At 34.5% G+C, this 19,869-nt stretch overlaps 2 protein-coding genes across 26 annotated transcripts in view; one reads left to right on the forward strand and one right to left on the reverse strand.

Annotated features, from left to right (window-relative positions):
• The window catches only part of Phf5a (PHD finger protein 5a), a 164,722-nt gene that overhangs the window by 33,686 nt on the left and 111,167 nt on the right, over nucleotides 1-19,869 (forward strand). The window lies entirely within an intron of this gene.
• Nucleotides 645-15,944, reverse strand: LOC145313830 (uncharacterized). 25 transcript variants are annotated; one of them, XR_013877514.1, is made up of 21 exons: nucleotides 15,472-15,944; nucleotides 15,069-15,140; nucleotides 13,961-14,099; nucleotides 12,982-13,156; nucleotides 12,303-12,496; nucleotides 11,063-11,859; nucleotides 10,532-10,686; nucleotides 10,067-10,188; nucleotides 9,458-9,593; nucleotides 8,826-8,981; nucleotides 8,002-8,427; nucleotides 7,174-7,316; nucleotides 6,213-6,567; nucleotides 5,702-5,821; nucleotides 5,087-5,203; nucleotides 4,049-4,250; nucleotides 3,171-3,366; nucleotides 2,334-2,623; nucleotides 2,101-2,157; nucleotides 1,843-1,895; nucleotides 645-1,596 (listed from the first exon to the last, which is right to left on the reverse strand). XR_013877514.1 is itself a non-coding variant. In XM_080153475.1 (18 exons), the coding sequence occupies exons 1-18, from the start codon at nucleotides 15,506-15,508 to the stop codon at nucleotides 2,479-2,481; spliced, it is 3,684 nt and encodes a 1,227-aa protein (XP_080009601.1). In that variant the 5' UTR covers nucleotides 15,509-15,944; the 3' UTR covers nucleotides 2,327-2,478. The 25 variants fall into 25 exon arrangements, 4 of the variants coding, with proteins under 4 accessions (XP_080009601.1, XP_080009599.1, XP_080009600.1 ...); XR_013877512.1 differs by having other exon boundaries at nucleotides 1,827-1,895; XR_013877503.1 differs by having other exon boundaries at nucleotides 1,827-1,895; nucleotides 6,204-6,567.

A 19,869-nucleotide genomic window follows, 5' to 3' on the forward strand; every position in this document is an offset into this window, starting at 1 on the left:
ACTAGGGAGCAAGGTTGGAAGGTAAAAATAGCACGTTCAATTTTCTTAGATCTCTTATCTTAAGTTTTAATCTGCAAGTAAATGAACTTAGTTAATCTTATTTACGGGGGGGGGGGGGGGGGGGATTTCCATTGTCCTATTCCTGATTAATATAAAATAGACCAAACCCAAATATCTCAAGGAGCAAAGCACTAGCAGAACAAGGTATTCCTAATTTATAGAAGTATTGCAGTCCCATGTATAGATTACAACTTCCTAACATTTAATTGAACAAAAATATACAAATTGATCTAAATTACAATTTTTTTTATAAAATAAACAATCTAAACTCCATACCTTTAAAGTTAGGTAAGGTTGAAAGATTAAGCAGCCCCACAGGGATAGCATACGAAAATGATAGCATCTGAGAGGTAACATCCCAGTGACGGAGTGGATTGAAAAAAAACTTTAGAATTTCTAAGCAATATAAGTCTCACACTAATTCTAACAAATTAACCAAGGATTTGCAACACTTCTTTAGCCAAATTCTATGACGGGACATAGAATTCCAAAAAATTAAAAGCTTTCAAAAAAAATATCAAAAACGACATCATTTTGTTACAACTAATTGACAAACATAAAATGACTAAAAGTAAAGAACACAATTTTCAATAAATTAATTTTATTAAGATCTCCCATTCTTACAATGAAACGTGTTACATGAAAACCAAAAAAAGGTTATTTCAATGTGATACAACTCAAAATATTAACATGTATTAAAAATGTGCAAAATTACACATGTTCATTGCACATTATCACATGTTAAGTGTGTCTAAAATAAAATTATAACGAGCAAGTAATTTTATAGACAATTTATTCAGAACTTTAAAATAAATATTTTTTAGCCAAATATTTCAAAAACTTGCTTTTTATTACAATTATTTAATAATATTTGACACAAGTTCACAACATTCCATTAAGAATTAATCTAAAACATAATTGGGAATCTTTCAATAAGGAGCATTTACAATATTTATTTCATTTTTCGTAAAGAATTCATAATTTTCTTTCAAGACCAACTTTCAATCTTTGGGGCTGATTTTTTTGTCCAAAAATACTGATTTTGTAATAACACAGAAGAATTTTGAGGAAAATGAGGGAAAAAATTAAAATTCAACCTCAATTAGGTCTATTTTAATAAGCTCCGGGAAAATACTCTAAGTATGGTTGGTAACTAAGTTAATTCCATGCTTAAAGACGTGTGTGTGTTTTTAGGGAGAAATTAAAATTACAGGTACTAGAACATATAACCAGAGGGAAACGACACAAAAAATTCAGATATCACAAAATTATCTAAAATAAATATAAGGTCTCTTTAAAGTTTCTTTCGATAAATGGTTGGTGTGAGTGGGATAAAACTATAATATCTGAACTTTCCAGTTATTAATTACATACAAGTTTCCTTTAAATATTGTATAATAATGAAATATTTTCACATTTGTAGATTTCATGTTTTTAAATAACGGTTACATAAATAGTGAATAACAAAATTTTTGATAAAACTTAATACAGAAATATGTTAAATATTTTGTCAAATAATAGGAGAACAATATTGAACTTAAAATGTTAGTTTTTGTTTGCTAATTTAGAAAGAAAATCTTAAATTAATGGATTTTTTCTTTGAAATATTAAATTCTAAACTGGTAAATAATAATGACTATTTAAACTTATTTAAAGTTTTATCAGCAGTTGCAAGAAAAAGCCATAAGTTTAAGCCGTAAAAACGCTGATTTCAAGGCTAATACTTTGCTAATGACCACTAATCTTTAGATTTATTTTAACCTAACCTAGCAAACAAAAAACCGAGAGAGAAAACATTTAAATGAGTGATTTGTAAAGGAAATATTCAGGTGATGCTTCAGTTTGAATTTCAAACAAAATAAAACCAATAGACAAAAGTCTATTTATGTATAAATAATATTTAAAATAATGTGATTTTTTTAAGTAAATCAAAATTGTGTAAAAAGATTTACTCCAACATGCCCAGAAAAAATAACATTCTAAACTTAAAAATTCGTGCATAAAAGATTCCAATGCAATAAGAACAAAAAAAATAAAAACTGAAGGTATTTTCTAGAGTTCTTTAGAAGAATTTAGTTACTTAAACGTTTTTTAGTTCTTAATAAAAGAATAGATATATGAATTTCAGATGGATGAATTGCAACTTCATCCAACTTAATTTTTTTTACCTCTTAACCTTCGTTAACTTAATTTTGGTCTATCCTGGCACTTATTTTTGATAAAAGCAACAAAAACCATTAAAATTTATATATCTATTCATTTTTACACAACACATAATCAATAGGTATATACTTTTCATGCATTCATTTCAAAACTTAAAACATTATTTCATAGGGTTTCGATCGATCGTACACGTACATCCTAAATTGTCATCCATAGATTTTTTGTCGGCGGCGGTTGTTTGAGAGTTGATCCAGTTCATATTTTAACGGTAGCTGCCGCTGATTGTTGGCGTTCAATTTCTTCCAATGTGAGAGCTTGTCCAGTCGGTAGAGGCGGCAATTTCATGGATTTTCCTTGGTTGGCGGCTCCAGCGGCGGCTAATACGTCACTTGTGAAAAACCTGGGAAAAAAAGGATTTGAGTAAAAAGTTGTAATTTTCTAATTCCATGCCATGACAATTTGATTTAATCGTAAAAAAGAATCATAATTCTGTTTAATTAAATTGTAGGTAAAATACATCAGGTTATGTTAATGTTGATAAAATTCTCAGGGCACCTACAGAAGCAAATAGAGAATATTAGTGCATCATCTGTGACATACAGCTAATAATCTCTGAAGTTACTGGTCCAAATTGATTATACTTGTCAGGCAAGTTTGATAATATCTCGGTGATGTTTAAGATATTTGTCTGACCAACTCTACTCTCCCTCAGGTGGGAAAGATAGGAATCCTTAAATACAAGTAACAGGATGTCTCACTATGTGTGCCGAAGGATTTTGCTAACCACTGAACCGAAATGGTTCTCCTGTACATAGGTAATGAATGTTTATTACTATTCTAGGGAACGGTAGAAACGCACTTCAAGAAATTTCCCCTAAAAAATAACCCACCATCATAGAAACCAACCAACCCTCCCTCCCCCAAACACACACACATGAAAAATATACCTGGATAGAGAATTAGCTGCAGAGGTTTGTACCGGGGACACAGCTCCCCCATGATGATGGCGTGGAGAGGGTGGTCCCAGATGAAGCCCTCCCCCATGGGGTGGAGGCGCGCCCATATGCTGCTGTGGGAACCTGGAACCTCCAGCAGCCAGCAGGGCGCTCAGAGGGTTGTTGGCACCAGCTGCTCCGGGAAATCCTGTAAAAGTAGTTTTATATTAGTGTCGGACAAATCAAAAAGGTTTTATGTGAAATGAAACTATAAATTTCATGTAATTCTGAATCAATTATCTAGTTATCATAATTCGTAGTTTCCATACATGCAAGGTAACTTATATTTTAGTTCTGGCTTAGAACCGGTTCTCACTCTAAAACATACTGGAAAAATTATGTATAGCATAATTTTGTAGATAATTTTTCACGAATATTAATTAATGGAAATCTTGTACTTTTTCATATTAAATTAATACTAGCGGCTACGCCCCCTAGAGGCCTCTAGTGGCACTTCAAATGTTTTTTTTTTATTTCAAATATGTTATTATTTTCTATGTTGCGTTCAAGTCTACGTAAAAGAAAATTTCAATTTTTTGTCATTTCTCTTGGGAGGGTGGGCCCGTGGGGTTACCCTCCCCCAAAATAGTTAAAATGAGAAGCAACCCTGTTAAGGAGAACCCGATTCAGCAGTTAGCGAGATCCTTCGGTACAAACAGACAGTAAGACAGGCAGACATCGTTCTACTTTGTAATTTAGATAAGCGAAAAGCTGTCTATAATACGATGCGATATGTATCTATTATCAATTTAAATAGGTATTTGTTATCACAAAAACGTCCTAATATAAAATTCAAGAATAATCTAAGTAATTGAGAATATAGATCCTACCTAGCATATTTTGCGGCATGCCCTGGTTGGCCAACAGCATCAGATTCGGGGGTAACATTCCAGGTTGTCCCATTGGCATGGGGGGCATGCCTCCCATACCTGGGGGCGGCGGACCACCTCCAGGACGGGAGGGCAGAGCATTGATGGCCATGCCCATTCCCCCGTTAACGTCAAGGCTGTTTGGTCGGTCAGTTCCTTTGCCCTAAACAATAAACAAAAGTTAATCTAGCGGTTTCCAAAGAAGTTAAACTTAGGGGGGGGGGGGGTAATGCAACAATCTCGTAATCAATGTATAAATGGCACTTAGAATTCGAATTTTGATCTGAAATTTTGCATGAGAAATCCTTGGTAGGTCTATTTTCCCTAAATCAAAACAAAAGTTAGAAAAGTAGCGGCTAACGGCTGGCGGCTCAGCCGTTTAGCCATTTTTTTAGCTATTTTCAAGGGAAATTCATCACGAAACCTATCTACACATAATACTCTTTTCCGCTCCAAAACGTTTTCAAACAGTTCTAGACGGTAGTTGCTGGTACTAGAAATCTAAAAAATGTCTATGTATCATTTCACATGATTTAAAGCAAAAATGTGTTTCAAAAAGTTGATTCCTACGTAATTTATGACAGATTTGCCCTAAAAATAGCCAAAAAACGGCTGAGCCGTTAGCAGTTACTTTTTCAACCTTTTGTTCGATTTAGGGAAAATAGACCTACCAAGGATTACTCATGCAAAATTTCAGATACAAATTCGATTTCTAAGTGCCATTTTTACATTGATTACGAGATGGTTGCATTAACCACCCCCCCCCCCTTATTTGACATCCAATTAGAAAAGAAAAAAATTAATATCTTTAAATATAAGTCGATAAAATAATATTTTAAGATAAACCAAATTATCTTCTGAACTGTAATATTTTTATTTTTATTTTTTAGTGGTAGTTTTGTTTTTACTTTATTTGATTTTTAGTGTAAAATGAAGAAATATAGCAAGAAGTCCCACTTATAAACTAGGAAACATTTTCATTACGTGAACAATATTTACCTTAATTGGTCTGCCCGGGCTCAAGCTGCCAGCTTTATTGCCACCGTTGCTATCCTCCTTCTGTTGTCCTGGTCCTTGTTGGCCTCCAGTACTGATCTTCAATTCTGGCACATTTACCTGGGGATAAAAGCAAAGCATTGACTAAAAGAAATACAACATTAGATGTATCAAAGTAAGACTTTTCTTCGTTTTACAATATACATTTTACATCACTATATAACATAGTACCACTATGTTTGTCTAATTGTGTCCCTTTAAGATGGAGTAGTACATTAACGGGACTTAGGTAAAGATTTCCAACTTTAAGGTTTGGTTTTAGATTATATGGAGATTATTCATTTAGTTAGAGTTATAAAAGCTTTAGGTCATTCTATCATATAAAGTAGTAAGCTTTTATGTCTGTAGCAAAGGATCTCGATAACCGCTGAACCGATATGGTTCTCCTTTACACGAATAAGCCTATGTAATATGTATGGTTTTAGGCTTTTTTTCTGCACTTGCATATCGCCTTGAATATAGATGCTAGGGGCGTAGCCGCCAGTATTATAATTTTAAAGATTCCCAAATTCTAAGCCGCTAGCATGGTTAAAGATAATATTTTTTGAATAAAGCTACCTGTACTTTAGGGTCTGAGTCCTTTCTTTCAGCGGCCGTTTTGCGCATAACACTGGTGGGAGTAAACGCCAGCAGGGGTGACCCAGCACTTTCAGTCTTTCTCAACGGTTCCTTGTCATCCTAAAATTAAGACGTTAGCCAATGTGTATTTCAAAGTCCTAAAATACAAACAGCCATTTTCTATCAATATTGATACGTTAAACAGTTAGGTATTCGAGTAGATAATATATTGCTTACAGCTTTAACTCTGTCAGGGCCTACCAAAATGAAATTTTGGGACTAGGTTAAAATTACACAAGTAAAGCAGTAGGTATAATAATTAAGCATAAATATTACGTTTCAATCAGCGAGTAATGGCAACTACGAAAGGAACATGAAAAAAAAGTTTCGTCGCTTTATAGGTATTAAGTGTCAAAAGCTCATTTATTGCATAGAATCATTTTCTAGAACTTCAAAATATTTAAGTAAATGGTTAGTTTGGGGATACGATATATTAAATTACCATTTTCACCTCTTGTTTCTTGCGATAATTCTCTCTCTGCTCTTCCAGTTTCTTCTTAATCAGAGCCTGCTGCAATATTTGCTGGGTCAGCTTAGTCATTTCCTGTGGTGATGGCACGCGCTGGGCGGCTCCGGGCGTCGGCGAGACGGCCAGATGGTTGGTGGCTCCGGCTGCAGCCGCAAACATTAGCGGAGAAACGCGGGAATGCGCGGGTAGTAGGGGGGAAACGCGGGAGTGTGCGGGTAGTGGTGGCGGTTGGGCGAGCAGGTGATCCACTGCGGCGTTGGGGAGAGGGGATGTGCGGGACATCAAGTGAGGGGCCAGGAGTCCACCAGCGCCTGCAGGGGTGTTATAGCCGGTTAACCTGAACAAGTATTTTTTTGTTACAAATATATCACACAAATCCTAAATATGCCAAAAAGATACCTAGTAAATTCTGTTTATATCGAAGCTATAAAAAACTGTAGAATGAAAAATATCTAGTACGAATAATCTGAATTGATATGCTTGCCGTCCTACATTACTCCTTATATAGCTTTATTTACGGTTTGGAGAGAATTACAAGATTTAAAATTAAGATAGGGGTGTATAATATTCTACATAATTGAACCTACAATTGGGGGGGGGGGGGGGGGGAATAAAAAATATGTGGTTGGGGAAAGAAAATGTAAAAATTAAGAGAACTGAAAACATTTTTTTTCATTACCCCCCTCCTTTGTGAAAAAATCTAAAAAGATATATGGGAGGGTGGATAAATAATTAAAATATTATTCAGTTCTTTAAAGATTTTTCCATTTTTCCACTCCTTGTTGAAAAAAACTAAAGGGAAAAATTTTTTTGTAAGTAGCAGGAGAAAAAAGTGAATCTTGTGCAGAATATATACCACTGAATTAGGATCAGAAATATTCTTTTCGGTTTAACAGACACAACGTAAGTCAAGAATCCCTTCGCATATAACAATATTAATTACCTTAGTTTAAGAACAGTGAGGAAGGTTTCTCTCTGTCTGTTGTTAAGATTTGGGTTAGATAGTTGGTGAACCAAAGTTTCCAGGGGAACTGTTCCAGTGTTAAGACCCATCATCAAGGTTTCTGCCTCTGGTCGCTTCAATACCTATAAAAAAGGGAAAAGGATAACTCGTGAAGTTTGTAGTAAAATAATTTTCTGAACTTAAATAATCAAGACTATAAATCCTAGGGATGGGAATCCGTCTAATTTTTGGGCCGGATTCGGATTCCGGATTCTGAAGGAATCCGTCAAAAAAAGTGACGGTTTCTTGCGGATTCCGGATTCTTATTTTTGGCGGATTCCGGATTCGGATTCCGGATTCTAGCAGTATTTTAAAAGGCCGTCCGTCACAGAGGGATAGATTTTTTCGTTAATTTATCACTATATTACTTGGTTGAAGCCTTGATTTGTTTAAAGTGTTGACTTCCAGCATAACTAAAACATTTACATCACATTAGTAATTATTAAAATTTGTTAAGTAGAAATTTTTTTTTGATCTTTGCCTTCAAACAGAGGGAGTTGTAAGAAAAAAGACGGTAATTTTAGCCTACCAATTTGGAATCCGGAATCCGCTATAAAAAACGGATTCCGGATCCGGATTCGGATTCCAAAATTGGCCGAAAATTGGGCGGATTCCGGATTCCGGATTCGGATTCCGGATCCGGATTCCCATCACTAATAAATCCTCTAAAAAATGAGAGATGAATTAAAGTTTTAAAAACCAACTGTCGATGCTTAGTCTTATATTTTCCAGATCCAAAGGATTATAAAAATTGAAAACCGTTTGTACCTCTGGGTTGAGTGGGTATTGATCCAAAAATAAAAGCAGCTGCGGTGGAATAGCCTGGTGGATCCTGGCCGCAGCCATAACTGCAGGATGCATTCTCTGCTGCTGTTCCAAAATATCCTGCTCAGTCATACCGCCGGCAGCGGCGGCACGCACTGAAGGCGGCAACACGGGAACATTTCCCGCCATTTGTGGCGGCATCGCAGATGGCTGTGGCGGTGGAGTGCGCTCGTTCTGCTTGACTTGGGCAACAAGTTTGTTAAATGCGGACATTTCTGAGGGTTCTTTGCGTTGTTGTTGAGGCGGCTGGTTGAGGTTAGTTGGCCTGCCACCATGCTGTTGTACTTGATGGGGTGGACCAGTTGGTCCATTTCTAGCACCTGCACCGTTGTCGAGGCCAAGGCTCTTCTTAAGACCATTCTCTAGCTTCTAGAAATATTTTGAATCCCTTATATTTAAATATAATATACATTAGCAAGGACAAAAGGTATCTTTTTTATACTCGCATAATAAAATATTCTAGGTCGATTGGATTTGAGTTGAACCAACTTGAAACAGCTGTTTATTCAAATAAATTAATTGATATAGGATATACGTGGATATATTAACAAGGGAAATTTTATCGTCATTTTAGCTTTCTAATATAGACCTCATTTATTAGTCAGTTCGTTTATCCAGTAGAAGGAAAGGTAATGAGGTAAAGGGGGGATTGTAGGTTTGATATTTTAGCCAGCTGCAACTATCACTTTCTCAAAGTACATCAATATCTGGGGTTAAATCCACGTAATAATGAATCTCTTAATCTCTTTACCAATAGAAAAAACTACCTGCATAATATTTGAGTCCTCAGGGCGTCTCATCATTTGTTCCAACTGTTGTTGCTGTTGTTGAATATGATGTTGCTGCAACATCTGTAGCTGTCTTTGCTCAAGTTGCTGTTGCATGTTGGCAGCACCGAAATGTTGCTCTAACGCAGCAGCCTGCTGTATAAAATAAAATATTTTTACCTACAGAGAGCCGGTTATCACAAATCGACGTTATACCCCCATTAAAGCAAAAGCCATTCTCAATTTTCTAATCCTGTTTTAAATTCTTACAACACATATGATACCTTTAAGGAAAACACGCGCAAAAAATATCAACCGTTTTAACGAAAAGTGTGGCACCAAGCTGAATATTTTTTTAATAAAGAGCAATACATTGCACGAGTTGGTAAAAAAAGCTTGATACAAAATTTGGTTAAAAAGCAAGATTTCAAGAACATTTGATTTTCAAATCTGATAAACTTATGTATGTGTATTAGTTTCAGGTATTACTTGAGGAAAAAAAATCTACTTAGAGATTCGTAGATACAATAGAATTAGTAAATCTTAAGGTAAATGACCGTAAGACGTACTGACATATTTCATACAGCAACTACAAATAACACAGTATTGAGAAAATTAAATATTAACTGTACCTGAAGACTTAATTGATGTTGCAGATGTTGTTGCAACAAATGTTGCTGTTGACGCGGGTTCTGATGTTGAGATTCATGACTGGGAGCCTGCTGTTGGTTCTGCTGACCCTTCTGGAGCATCTCAAGTATGTTGTTGCTGAAAGTAAATAGATGTTTAGACTTCAGATTCCCATTCCAAATAAGTTATATTCTTTAATTCAGAGGGGTACATTTTCCATAATAACCCCTATCACCAAGGAGGGGAGAATAAGTTTAATACTTACTTTTCCATAAAATATGAAAAAATTACGAGGGTAATGGGAAAAGAAATTTAAATAGGTTTGAAAATATGCACCTCTGCCACAAGTACTTAAGCAGTAAGCACCTAACAAAAATGTTGAAACTATAGAATTGCTAACATGGTTAATGACGTCCATAGGTAGAATTACAATCCATTATTCCCCTGTAATGGAAGAACAAACATAAGACCAAAATAAAGTTTAAGAGCTGATACACATTACTCAGAAAAATCTTTACAAGAGCTCAGTTTTTAAATTAGACACAGATGCCATCAAGAGCAAAGTAGATTATAAAAATCTTTGATATTAAAAGAGACAACCAAACGCTTACCCTTCAGTTTTGGCAGCCGGTGAGATGGGTGTAAAATACTTGTTACTCTCCTCTGGGCTAGGAATCTTTATGCTAGTAGGCTCACCGTTAATATCCCTCATTATAAAACCAACCAATTCATCCTAAAAAAAAAATATGAATACAATATAATATTTCAATTATCTAAGCTTTTAAACCCTCATTATGCTTTGTTGGTAAAATCTACAGGAAAGTTATTTCTATAAAACTAATGCCTTTAACAAAGAAAATAGATTATTGTCCTTTCGTGTACAGACATCCAAAAAATCTGAAACCTATATGCTGCGAAAAAGCATAAAACAATAACCTTAAAACTTCCATTTATATTTACATTTTAGGAAAATTTGCACTTTTTACAAGTAAAATTATATTACTAATAATTTGATTTTTTAACATAACCATTTTAAAGATTTTAAAGCCTTATCCTTCCCGTGATAGTTTATTTACCTGAATTGAAGATTTCCTGGATCTAGGTTTGCTTCCAGGAGCACCGAAAAACTTGGAAAACCTTGATCCTCCTTTGTTATCATCCGCTCGACTATTATTATTTCCAGTAGTTCCTATCTCTTCTTCTGGTGTACCTCCTGGTAGACCAGCACCACCTAAGCGTAGAAATAGATTAGGGGACTTGTAAAAATTGAAGAAAAACAGAAATAAAGTAATTGCTCGCTCATTTGAACGACTCTTTACCCGAAAAAATCAGCTATCTATCCAGACAGTCAGAGCATTACTGATAAGACTGACGGAACAAGTAAATTATATAGGATGCTCATTACTATAATACGTAATCACTGTCCCTAACAGACTAACATTTCTAATTATTGAGTAATTTTCCAACTATATTATTTGTTTCAAGTGTAAAATCATAATGCGTTTTTGATACCTAGGAGCTTAATGAATTCCCAAATTGTTAGTAGTCAATGAATTATCTTAAAATATATACTTGGTTTTACACACATAAATATTGTATCCACTTACCCAACAAACTTGCAAGATTTCCTTCAAACAATTGATCAAAGTTGAATCCATCCCCACCTTGCTGGGGAGCTGCTCCACCCAGGCCAGCTAGTTTACCACCATTGTCAGCATTATTATCATGTTTATTAAGCGCAGCAAGTAGAGACTCTCCGTCATTGATACCACTCTCCTTCAGCATCTCATTCACATCAGAATCCGGGGAACTCAAATCCTGTTTCTCATTCTTGTCCTCCAGTGACTTTTGCTGCTTCAACTGCTTGGCCTGCTGCTGCTGAACCTCAAGCTGATGTAGGATATGACCAGGGAGGCCTGCGGGCGGCCTGGGGCCGCCTCCAGTTCCATGCCCACTAGAATGGTGTGACCGCGGGTTTGACTGTCGGCTGTTAGGACGACTGTTCTTGTTATTTCGATCGTCGTCAAAGCCTTTCAAGACAATTACATCAGTTATACTAACATCTTCATGCATCCATTCTGGCTCTCGTTGATTATGATACCCTGAAGATTGGTAATCATTGCGTCCTCCCATGCCACGATCACGTGACCCGTAATTATCCCGATTATTTCCGCCCCTATGACCGCCATGGTCGTTGCGGTCATTATCGCCCCATCCACCACGAAAGCCGTATTTATCCCGCCGGTCATTACCACGATCGTTACGGTCACCAGGACCGGACCGGTCATGATCTCTATTGCCCGGACGGTCTCCACCCCAAGAAGGACCGCTGTCGCCGCCACGGAATCCGCCGAATTTTCCAATGTCACGGTTGTCAGACATTCCATCCCTATCACTTCTTCCCCTAAAAATATAAAAAAAATGAGGGTTGGCAATCCATATCACTCAGAATCCGGAATCCGCCAATTTTTGGCCAATTTTGGAATCCGAAATCCGTTTTTTAATAGCGGATTCGGATTCTTAATTGGTAGGCTAAAATTAGCGTCTGGAGTTTTAGTTTATTTTTTTTGGATGCAAAGATTATCATCATTATAAATAATATCTTTTAAAATCTGGTTCGATTCTCGGAAGTGAACTATGGACAACACCAAGAACATTAATTTTTAGGACATATGTTAGCAATTATGTAATGAAACGTTTGGACACTATACTTAATGAACCAACCATCAAAATTAAATAAAAGACCCAAAGTTTTTAAATCAATATAAAAAACGGCCAAGATTCGCTAAGTTTTTCTAGTAGAACGGACCATAAATACAATTTTCTCATTAAGAAGAAGTCACTTACCTCCCTCTACCAGGGCCAACGCCAAATTCCTCCTTATCCGTCCGCAATATGCGGCCAGAACCAACTCTTCGGTTAACATTACCGCCCGCGCCGACTGGCGGATCCGGCCGAAGACTGATTTCAGCATCCTTGGCAGCTTGACATCCAGACAAAAAGCTGCCGCGCTGCGGAGATAGAATGATAGCATCATCAGCCTACGAAAATTCAAATTATTTTCATTGTCCCAATCCTTCCCAATTAACAAAAACGTCAGAATTTAAAATGTGTTAAATATAAAAACAGCAAAAAAAATTAAGGTCAAACTTTATATGTGTTTTATCCAACTGCGTAATGAAAGTTTTACAACTATTTAAACAAAAATGTAAAACATTGATTTAAATTAATTAAATAAGTCCCAATACAAAAAAATCATAAAAAAGATAATCTTATTAACTCATTTTAGAGGTAGGTAGGAAAGACATTATTATTTTTATTGCATCTATTCAAAGACATCTTCCAGCGGTTATTAAATGACAAAATTTAAGGTTAAAATCAGTTTTATGATCCCGAAAGGGCTGAAGGATAACAATACTGGTACCAATTTTATAATTGTCTTTAATATTGTGCTAATGATTTTTCATTATTACTTAGAACCGGTTATTTATCAGTTTAGAAGCTGTACTGGAAAGGATTGTTTTACCTGGCCAGCAGACGGGTCCGCCAGGTTGGAGGAAGGTCTATCCCTGACCCTATCTAAATCCTTCTGCTTTAGCTCCCCCTTTTCCCCCAGAAGGTGGATTCCCTTGCTGCTGCCCCCAACTCCTTCACCGCGGGACAAACCTTCCTTCTTCCAGTTACGATCTTCCATATGCCATCTGAAAAGAACATTGAAATTAAGAATTAACAAGATTAGTTTTGGTGAAAACTAGTGCCTTTTTAAGTTTTTACAATTTACACATCCATAAGGCCCTCCAAATTTAGGCGTTACCGGAAAAAAATTCATTACGAACGGACAGAGGAACCGACAAACTTTTTAGAGGCCATCGTATTAACTGCCCCAACGAAAAAGAAATGATGAGAAAGCAAAATAAAATAAAAAGTTGGCAGAATAAGTGAACAGGCTTTAAAAGTTAAGTATTAATTAGGGTTAGCAATTCGAATCCGGGATCCGGAATCCGCCCAATTATTAGCCAATTTTGGAATCCGAATCCGGAATCCGTTTTTTAATAGCGGATTCGGATTCTTAATTTGTAGGCTAAAATCAGCGTCTTGAGTTTTTTCTTTCAACTACGCCTTTTTGAAGGCAAAGATTATCATCATTATTTATAATATCTTTTAAAATTTGGTTCTATTTTTGGAAGTGAATTATAGAGAACACCAAGGAAATTAAATTTTAGGACATATGTACTAATGTAGCACATAAACTTTTTAATTTAAAAAAAGCCTTAAAAATATTGCTAGAATTCGGAATCCGAATCCGGAATCCGCCACCCAAAAAAAACATCCGGAATCCGCGGGAATCCGCCTTTTTTTGAACGGATTCTTTTAAAAATCCGTATCCGGTCCAAAATTTTGACGGGTTTCCATCCCTAATTAATAAAATATTTATAAAAAAAAAAAACTAGAACTTTGCTATGCTCAAAGTAAAACTGATATAAAAAGTCGAAAAATATCAATACCTTGCTGGATCAAAGACGCCACGATGATTCTTGTAGGCAGGATCCAGGTATGGAGGCCAACAGTTGGCAACAGGATGATCCTTCAACTCCAAAAGCTTTTCGTAGGTATAAACTACCTCAGGTCGAGGAAATTCTCCGCCTAAAATTATGTAGGTATATTTTCAAGACAAAAGGTTTGAAAAAGAGAAGATTGACGCAAAGGAAATATGGGGGGGGGGGGTAAATGAAAAATATGTGAGAGATAAAATTAAGTACCTACTGAAAACATTTTTCCATTTTTACCACTTCTCGAAGAAAAAAACTTAAAGGGAGTGGAAATGAAATATGTTGCAGCCGGGAAAATATCTTGTGCATGTGCACAATATACATACACCCCTGTGCATATTTCTCACCCATTTTGCCAAAATCACCAATGATCAGATATTCATATAGAATTTCAAATATATTTTTTTTTGTTATTTAAAAAAAATCAAATTTACGATTCTTTTTACAAACTTTTGAGATATAAATATAACAAATACCTACTAAATTTTTAATACTTAAAAATAGACAAGTATAATCCCAAAATATCCATTCATGATAACAAATAATTCCAAGAATATTTCTTTTTTTGTGAATCAAAAACGCTGATCACATAGATCAGATTTGGTTTAACAGGGAAAAATTTTAATATTTAAATCTCTTGATAATTCTTTTTAAGTGATAAGGTCAAATTTCATTGCTAACAACGGAGCCAAATGAGATCTTTACTTAAAGGATGCTTCAAATAGATCAATCGATGGCATTCGACTATTTGGTTTTATGATTTATGCTATTTTTACCAATACCTCCTCCTTTCTCCTCCAAATACAGAGCGCTAGGTGCTAGGGGCGGAGAAGATTATCAGCAGGACAGAATTTTGGACATTACTTAATTTCCAATAAGCCGATTAAGGAAGAAATCTTAAATTTTTTTCTATAAAACTATTTATGGATATTCAAAAGTAAGGAATGTCTTTTTAATGTCTAAATCCGACTATTCTTCTTAACAAAAATCCCAAATTGTCTTATTTTGATTATGATCAGATTAACGATTGCCATAGGTTTGAACAAAAATGTATAGAACTAACCTTGCAGCCACATGGTTGGTATTTTGCCAAGCCTGGCCTCGAACTTGGCAATTGCAGCCGCGGGCGTATCCTCTGAAAAAATGAAAGCAATTAGACACGTATATAATAATAAAAAAAAGGTTCATTAATCTCTTAACCGATGAAACAAAAAAGCACTTATTTACACGCAAATATAGGCCAACATTTTTGAGACGAGATACCTATTTAAATATTTATTATTACCGAGATCCTTGCCTACTGGATGAACGAACTGACCAATAATTATAACAGTGTTGGCAACCAACATTAACAATTTTTACCCTGTCATAATATCCTCGAATATTCTATATTCATCTTTATGTATATTTTTCAAAATTTTTAAATCGGTTAAAAAGGTATAAAAATTATGTTATTCTAATCATACCTTTAATATCACAGGAAGCGAGTACATCTACAGACATTGTTGTTCTTGTTGTTGTGCCACAAAAATAAAACCAGCCAAAGTTAGTTAGATAGATAGACCAGGATCAACTAGTTATATCCACAACACAAGGTAGCAAACAATAATATTGAATAGTTCCAATTTAAATAACTAAAGGTTAATGATTAAAGTCTGAGTGAATTACAGGTAGCTACGCTCCAGAGCAATGTCTAGAGCTAGGCCTAGTCAGATTGAATGAATACACAATACACAGGGGATGTGAGCTGCTCAGTCGAAACACAGGTCTGTACAGCTGTAGGTAACTGCACGGGGTTGTATTTAATAACTATAACAGCACACAAACAGAGACACTAATATATAATAATTATTAGTTTACAATATATAAATATACATCTAAAACATCTATAATAAGAATCTTGAAGCAACCACTTGATTCAAAATGCGAAATTCTCTCTGAAAAAAAAAGATAAAACAATTAAAAATCATGAAAATTTTTAGTCAGGACAAGTGTTAAGAAAAGTTAAAAATAGCCAAAAAACGGCTAAACAGCTGAGGCGTTAGCCGTTACTTTTTCAACTTTAAGTTCGATTTAGGGAAAATAGACCTACCAGGAATTACTCATGCAAAATTTCAGATCGAAATTCGAATTCTTAGTGCCATTTGCTCACTGATTACGAGATTGTTGCATTAACCCCCCCCCCCCCCCCCCCCCCAATATCCCCCTATATTTAAGTTCGATTTAGGGAAAATAGACCTACCAGGAATTACTCATGCAAAATTTCAGATCGAAATTCGAATTCTTAGTGCCATTTGCTCAATATCCCCTTATATTTAACTTTCTTAAAATTATTAATTAACACTTTATAAAACTTGCATTAACCCCCCCCCCCCCCCCCCCTGTGTAAATTTTCTAGGAAAATAAATATTTGCTTTAACAAAGCTAACGTAGTTTTAAAGGACAAAATTAAAATGTTAAGCATTTTTTTTTAAATTAAAGGCATCACTCTTCCAATGAAGTCAAGAAAGGGGAAGGTAGGTTGTGCTAAAATTCCGTAAAAGTGTGAGTTTTAAAAACAGTAGAACGATAATATTCACTAAATATAAATATATAAAATACTTTTACTATGGTTTTATTCAATAAGGAATATGCATATTTAGTGAATATTATCGTTCTTCTACTGTTTTTAAGCCTTAAAACTCACACCTTTACAAAATTTTAACAAAATTACATACCTCCCCCCCCCCCCCTATATACATAGCGATTACCACATTTGATATCAAATATAATAAACATTTCAGATAGACAAAACAATTTTAATAAAGCTAATCAAGTTGAAATTTAAAGCAATAGCAGATATTGAAGCTATCAATGAGGCTAGGGAAAAATATAAATTCTTTAATCTTAATGTATTACCTAGTTAAAAAAAGATTTGCCTTCAAAAATAATTTGTAATTAAACAGGAAAAAAGGTATTTTAATATAAATAGCTTGTACGTATCTAAAGTAACACGGTAGGTATTAATCATACTTTAATATCATTTCATTTGGTGAAATAAGGATTTATCTTTTAAACTCCAATGATGCAATTTAATGCTAAAAAAGATAAAAAATATTAATAACTTATGCTTAAAAAATTTTAACAGAATCGGTAATTTTTTTTGTCTCAAGCATAAACAAATGTTTTAATAACAAAAATAATAAATAAATGAGCAAAAATTACACCACACTGATATGTAGTAATAAAAATCACTATAATAAGGTTAAATAACAAGTGTAAAATTAAATTCGCAATTATGGCTCTCTGTCTCTCTTTCTCACTCGCTGCAGCCAGAAATGAAATGTCTTGTCTAGAGAGAGAATAATTCTGGCTTCTCATTGGTCAAAACAAATATTACGAGCTTCCTATTGGTCAATATATTTAAGAGTCTTTCATTGGCTCTTGCAATTCTAATGTATTTCTATTGGAGAAAAAGTTCAAGATTAAGTTTGATAGATCTAATGAAAGACTTCCTTCAGCAATAAAAAAAACGACAATCGCAAACGAGTAACTATTGGAAATAAGTTATAATAAACTATTAAGATAAATATATCTTAAGAACATTAGTTAAAAAAGTACTAATACGCAAAACTAAAACGTAAACCATTTCCTTTCTTTTCTGTGATTGGTCTGCTAAAAGGAATTAACAATTTCTATTGGTTAAAGTAATTTTCGAGGATTTTCATTGGGTGCTATTTTGTAACTTTTGTAGTCTGCTATTCTAAAAAAAGAAGACAGTACACTTGCATTTTTTTTTTAAATTAAATAACTTTACATTTTTGTTGTTTTTCGCTCATTTACATCGGTTGAACATGGATAAGAGGAAAAAGAAATAATAGTTATCTATAGAAGAAAAAAATAAAAAGACAACCATTTAAATAATTGAACGCCATTGGTCAAAATTAATGATTTGAGGATTTTCATTAGCTACGAAAAGAATTGACGCAACTGTCAACCGGAATAAGGAGAAAAGGGATTAAGCGTACGTTACTGAAATCAAAGTAAAGTGTAATCAAATTATAAATGTCAACATTTAAACTATGGGGTCCTAATAAAAAAATATTTAAAAAGTAAAAGCGTGAAAAACTCATAAGAAAACAATGTTTATGATACACATTTTAGGGTTATTGAAGTTTTGGAGAAGGGATCGTGTATAACTTAGTATATATTAGATTTTGGGTGAAAAATACATAAAAACAAGGATGACAACATACATAAAAGCGAAGCTCTGAAATGAAAGGACAAACAAACATTAACAATTCTATTCAGGACTGAATAATCAAAATGTAAATAACAAACTAGCAAGTTAATTTGCTGCAAAACTTCTTAAATTCAGGATAATGTTGTGGACATGTTCACCAGTGGCGTGCGAAGCACTTTGTCTAGGGGGGGGCATTTTGAACATTTTGCAAAATTTTGCCCCCCCCCCCCCCTAAAACAAAGTGCCCCGGGGGGGCATTTTGCTTTAGGGGGGGGGGGGCATTTTTATTATGTATACCTATTTTAAACAAGGGCGTTTAAAGGGGGTAGAATTACTTGTTTATGGGCCTTCTAATCCCTATTTCTTCTTTCCCATCCCTTTCTCCCATCACTTTCCCCAATACCTTCCCCCCATCCCTTCCCCCTTCCTTCCCCCTCCCTAATTCAGCTAAAAGACATCTTGCCATTAAAGAATATATACCAATCCCCCCCCCCCCCACATGGAATAATTTCTTTTTTATGAGAGGGAGGATGATACAAAAGAATGTCAACCCACCTTTAGAAAATAAGGTGAGGGGCGAGATAAAAATTCTAATTTTGGAAATAATTTGGAAAATCACATTTCCCCCATAGTGTTATGGACTGACAGACATGGTAAATTATTGAAAAAAGTTATCTCACCATCTCCCACCCTCTTCAAATGGCATTTTAAAAATCTGTCACTCTTTTATAAAGTGGTGTTTGCATGGATATTTTAGGTTGGTGCGCGAAGCGCACTAAGAAAATCTTACACAACCTTCAACCTAAAATCAATTAAAGACTACAGGAGATGTGTTATTTTATCAAGTCAAGAATATAGAGTATTGTGAGCTTTAATTAGAATGTAAATTGCTAGGAAAAAAAACATATCTTTTAGTTAAGGGAATATACACAAAAAAATGATAATCTTTTCCTGAACATCTTATGATATACTTACACATTGTTATTCGCTTAAACAGACATACAGTTTTGAGAAAAAGACCTAGATAAATGTCAATGCAGATTGAAAAGTACTTATAAATTGGCGCGCACAGCGCGCAAATTTTGTTAACATAAAGTAACTTTTTGTATAAATATTTAATGTTTACAAATGTTTTTATATAAATAACACCATAGTATACCATATGATGAACAGAAGAAATCATTTGAAAGGCCGCAAAGTGCAACTTTTTTTTCAAATATGCAGGGATGTAGTGGACATTGAGTTATTTATATTACTATTCCTTATAAAAAAACATTTTCTTATTCGTTGGCTCAACAACTTTAGGGACTTGATTGAATTTTGATTGGTTGGTTAATTAAGTTGAGTTTCCATACGTTCTATCCACTAATTATAATCTATATAATGATTAATTTTGTGTATCATCATTGGGGATGTACATCAATTAATCAGCCATTGTCTTTTCCCTATAGATCCCTGCAAAGCACAAAAAAAACGTAGATGATTATTTTAGATTTATTTAAGAAAATAAGCACAAAACCCTTTTTTATTTTGGATAATGAATGTTAGACCGACAGTAAAAGTAAATTGAATACTGGATGCTAAGAACAATGGAAAAAATCATTTTGATACTGTAATCCAAAAAAAGTTTGAAAATTAAAAA

The sequence above is a fragment of the Acartia tonsa genome, chromosome 3 (assembly GCF_053477335.1).
Source record: "Acartia tonsa isolate MP-2025a chromosome 3, ASM5347733v1, whole genome shotgun sequence".
In the NCBI taxonomy this organism is placed as follows: domain Eukaryota; kingdom Metazoa; phylum Arthropoda; class Copepoda; order Calanoida; family Acartiidae; genus Acartia; species Acartia tonsa.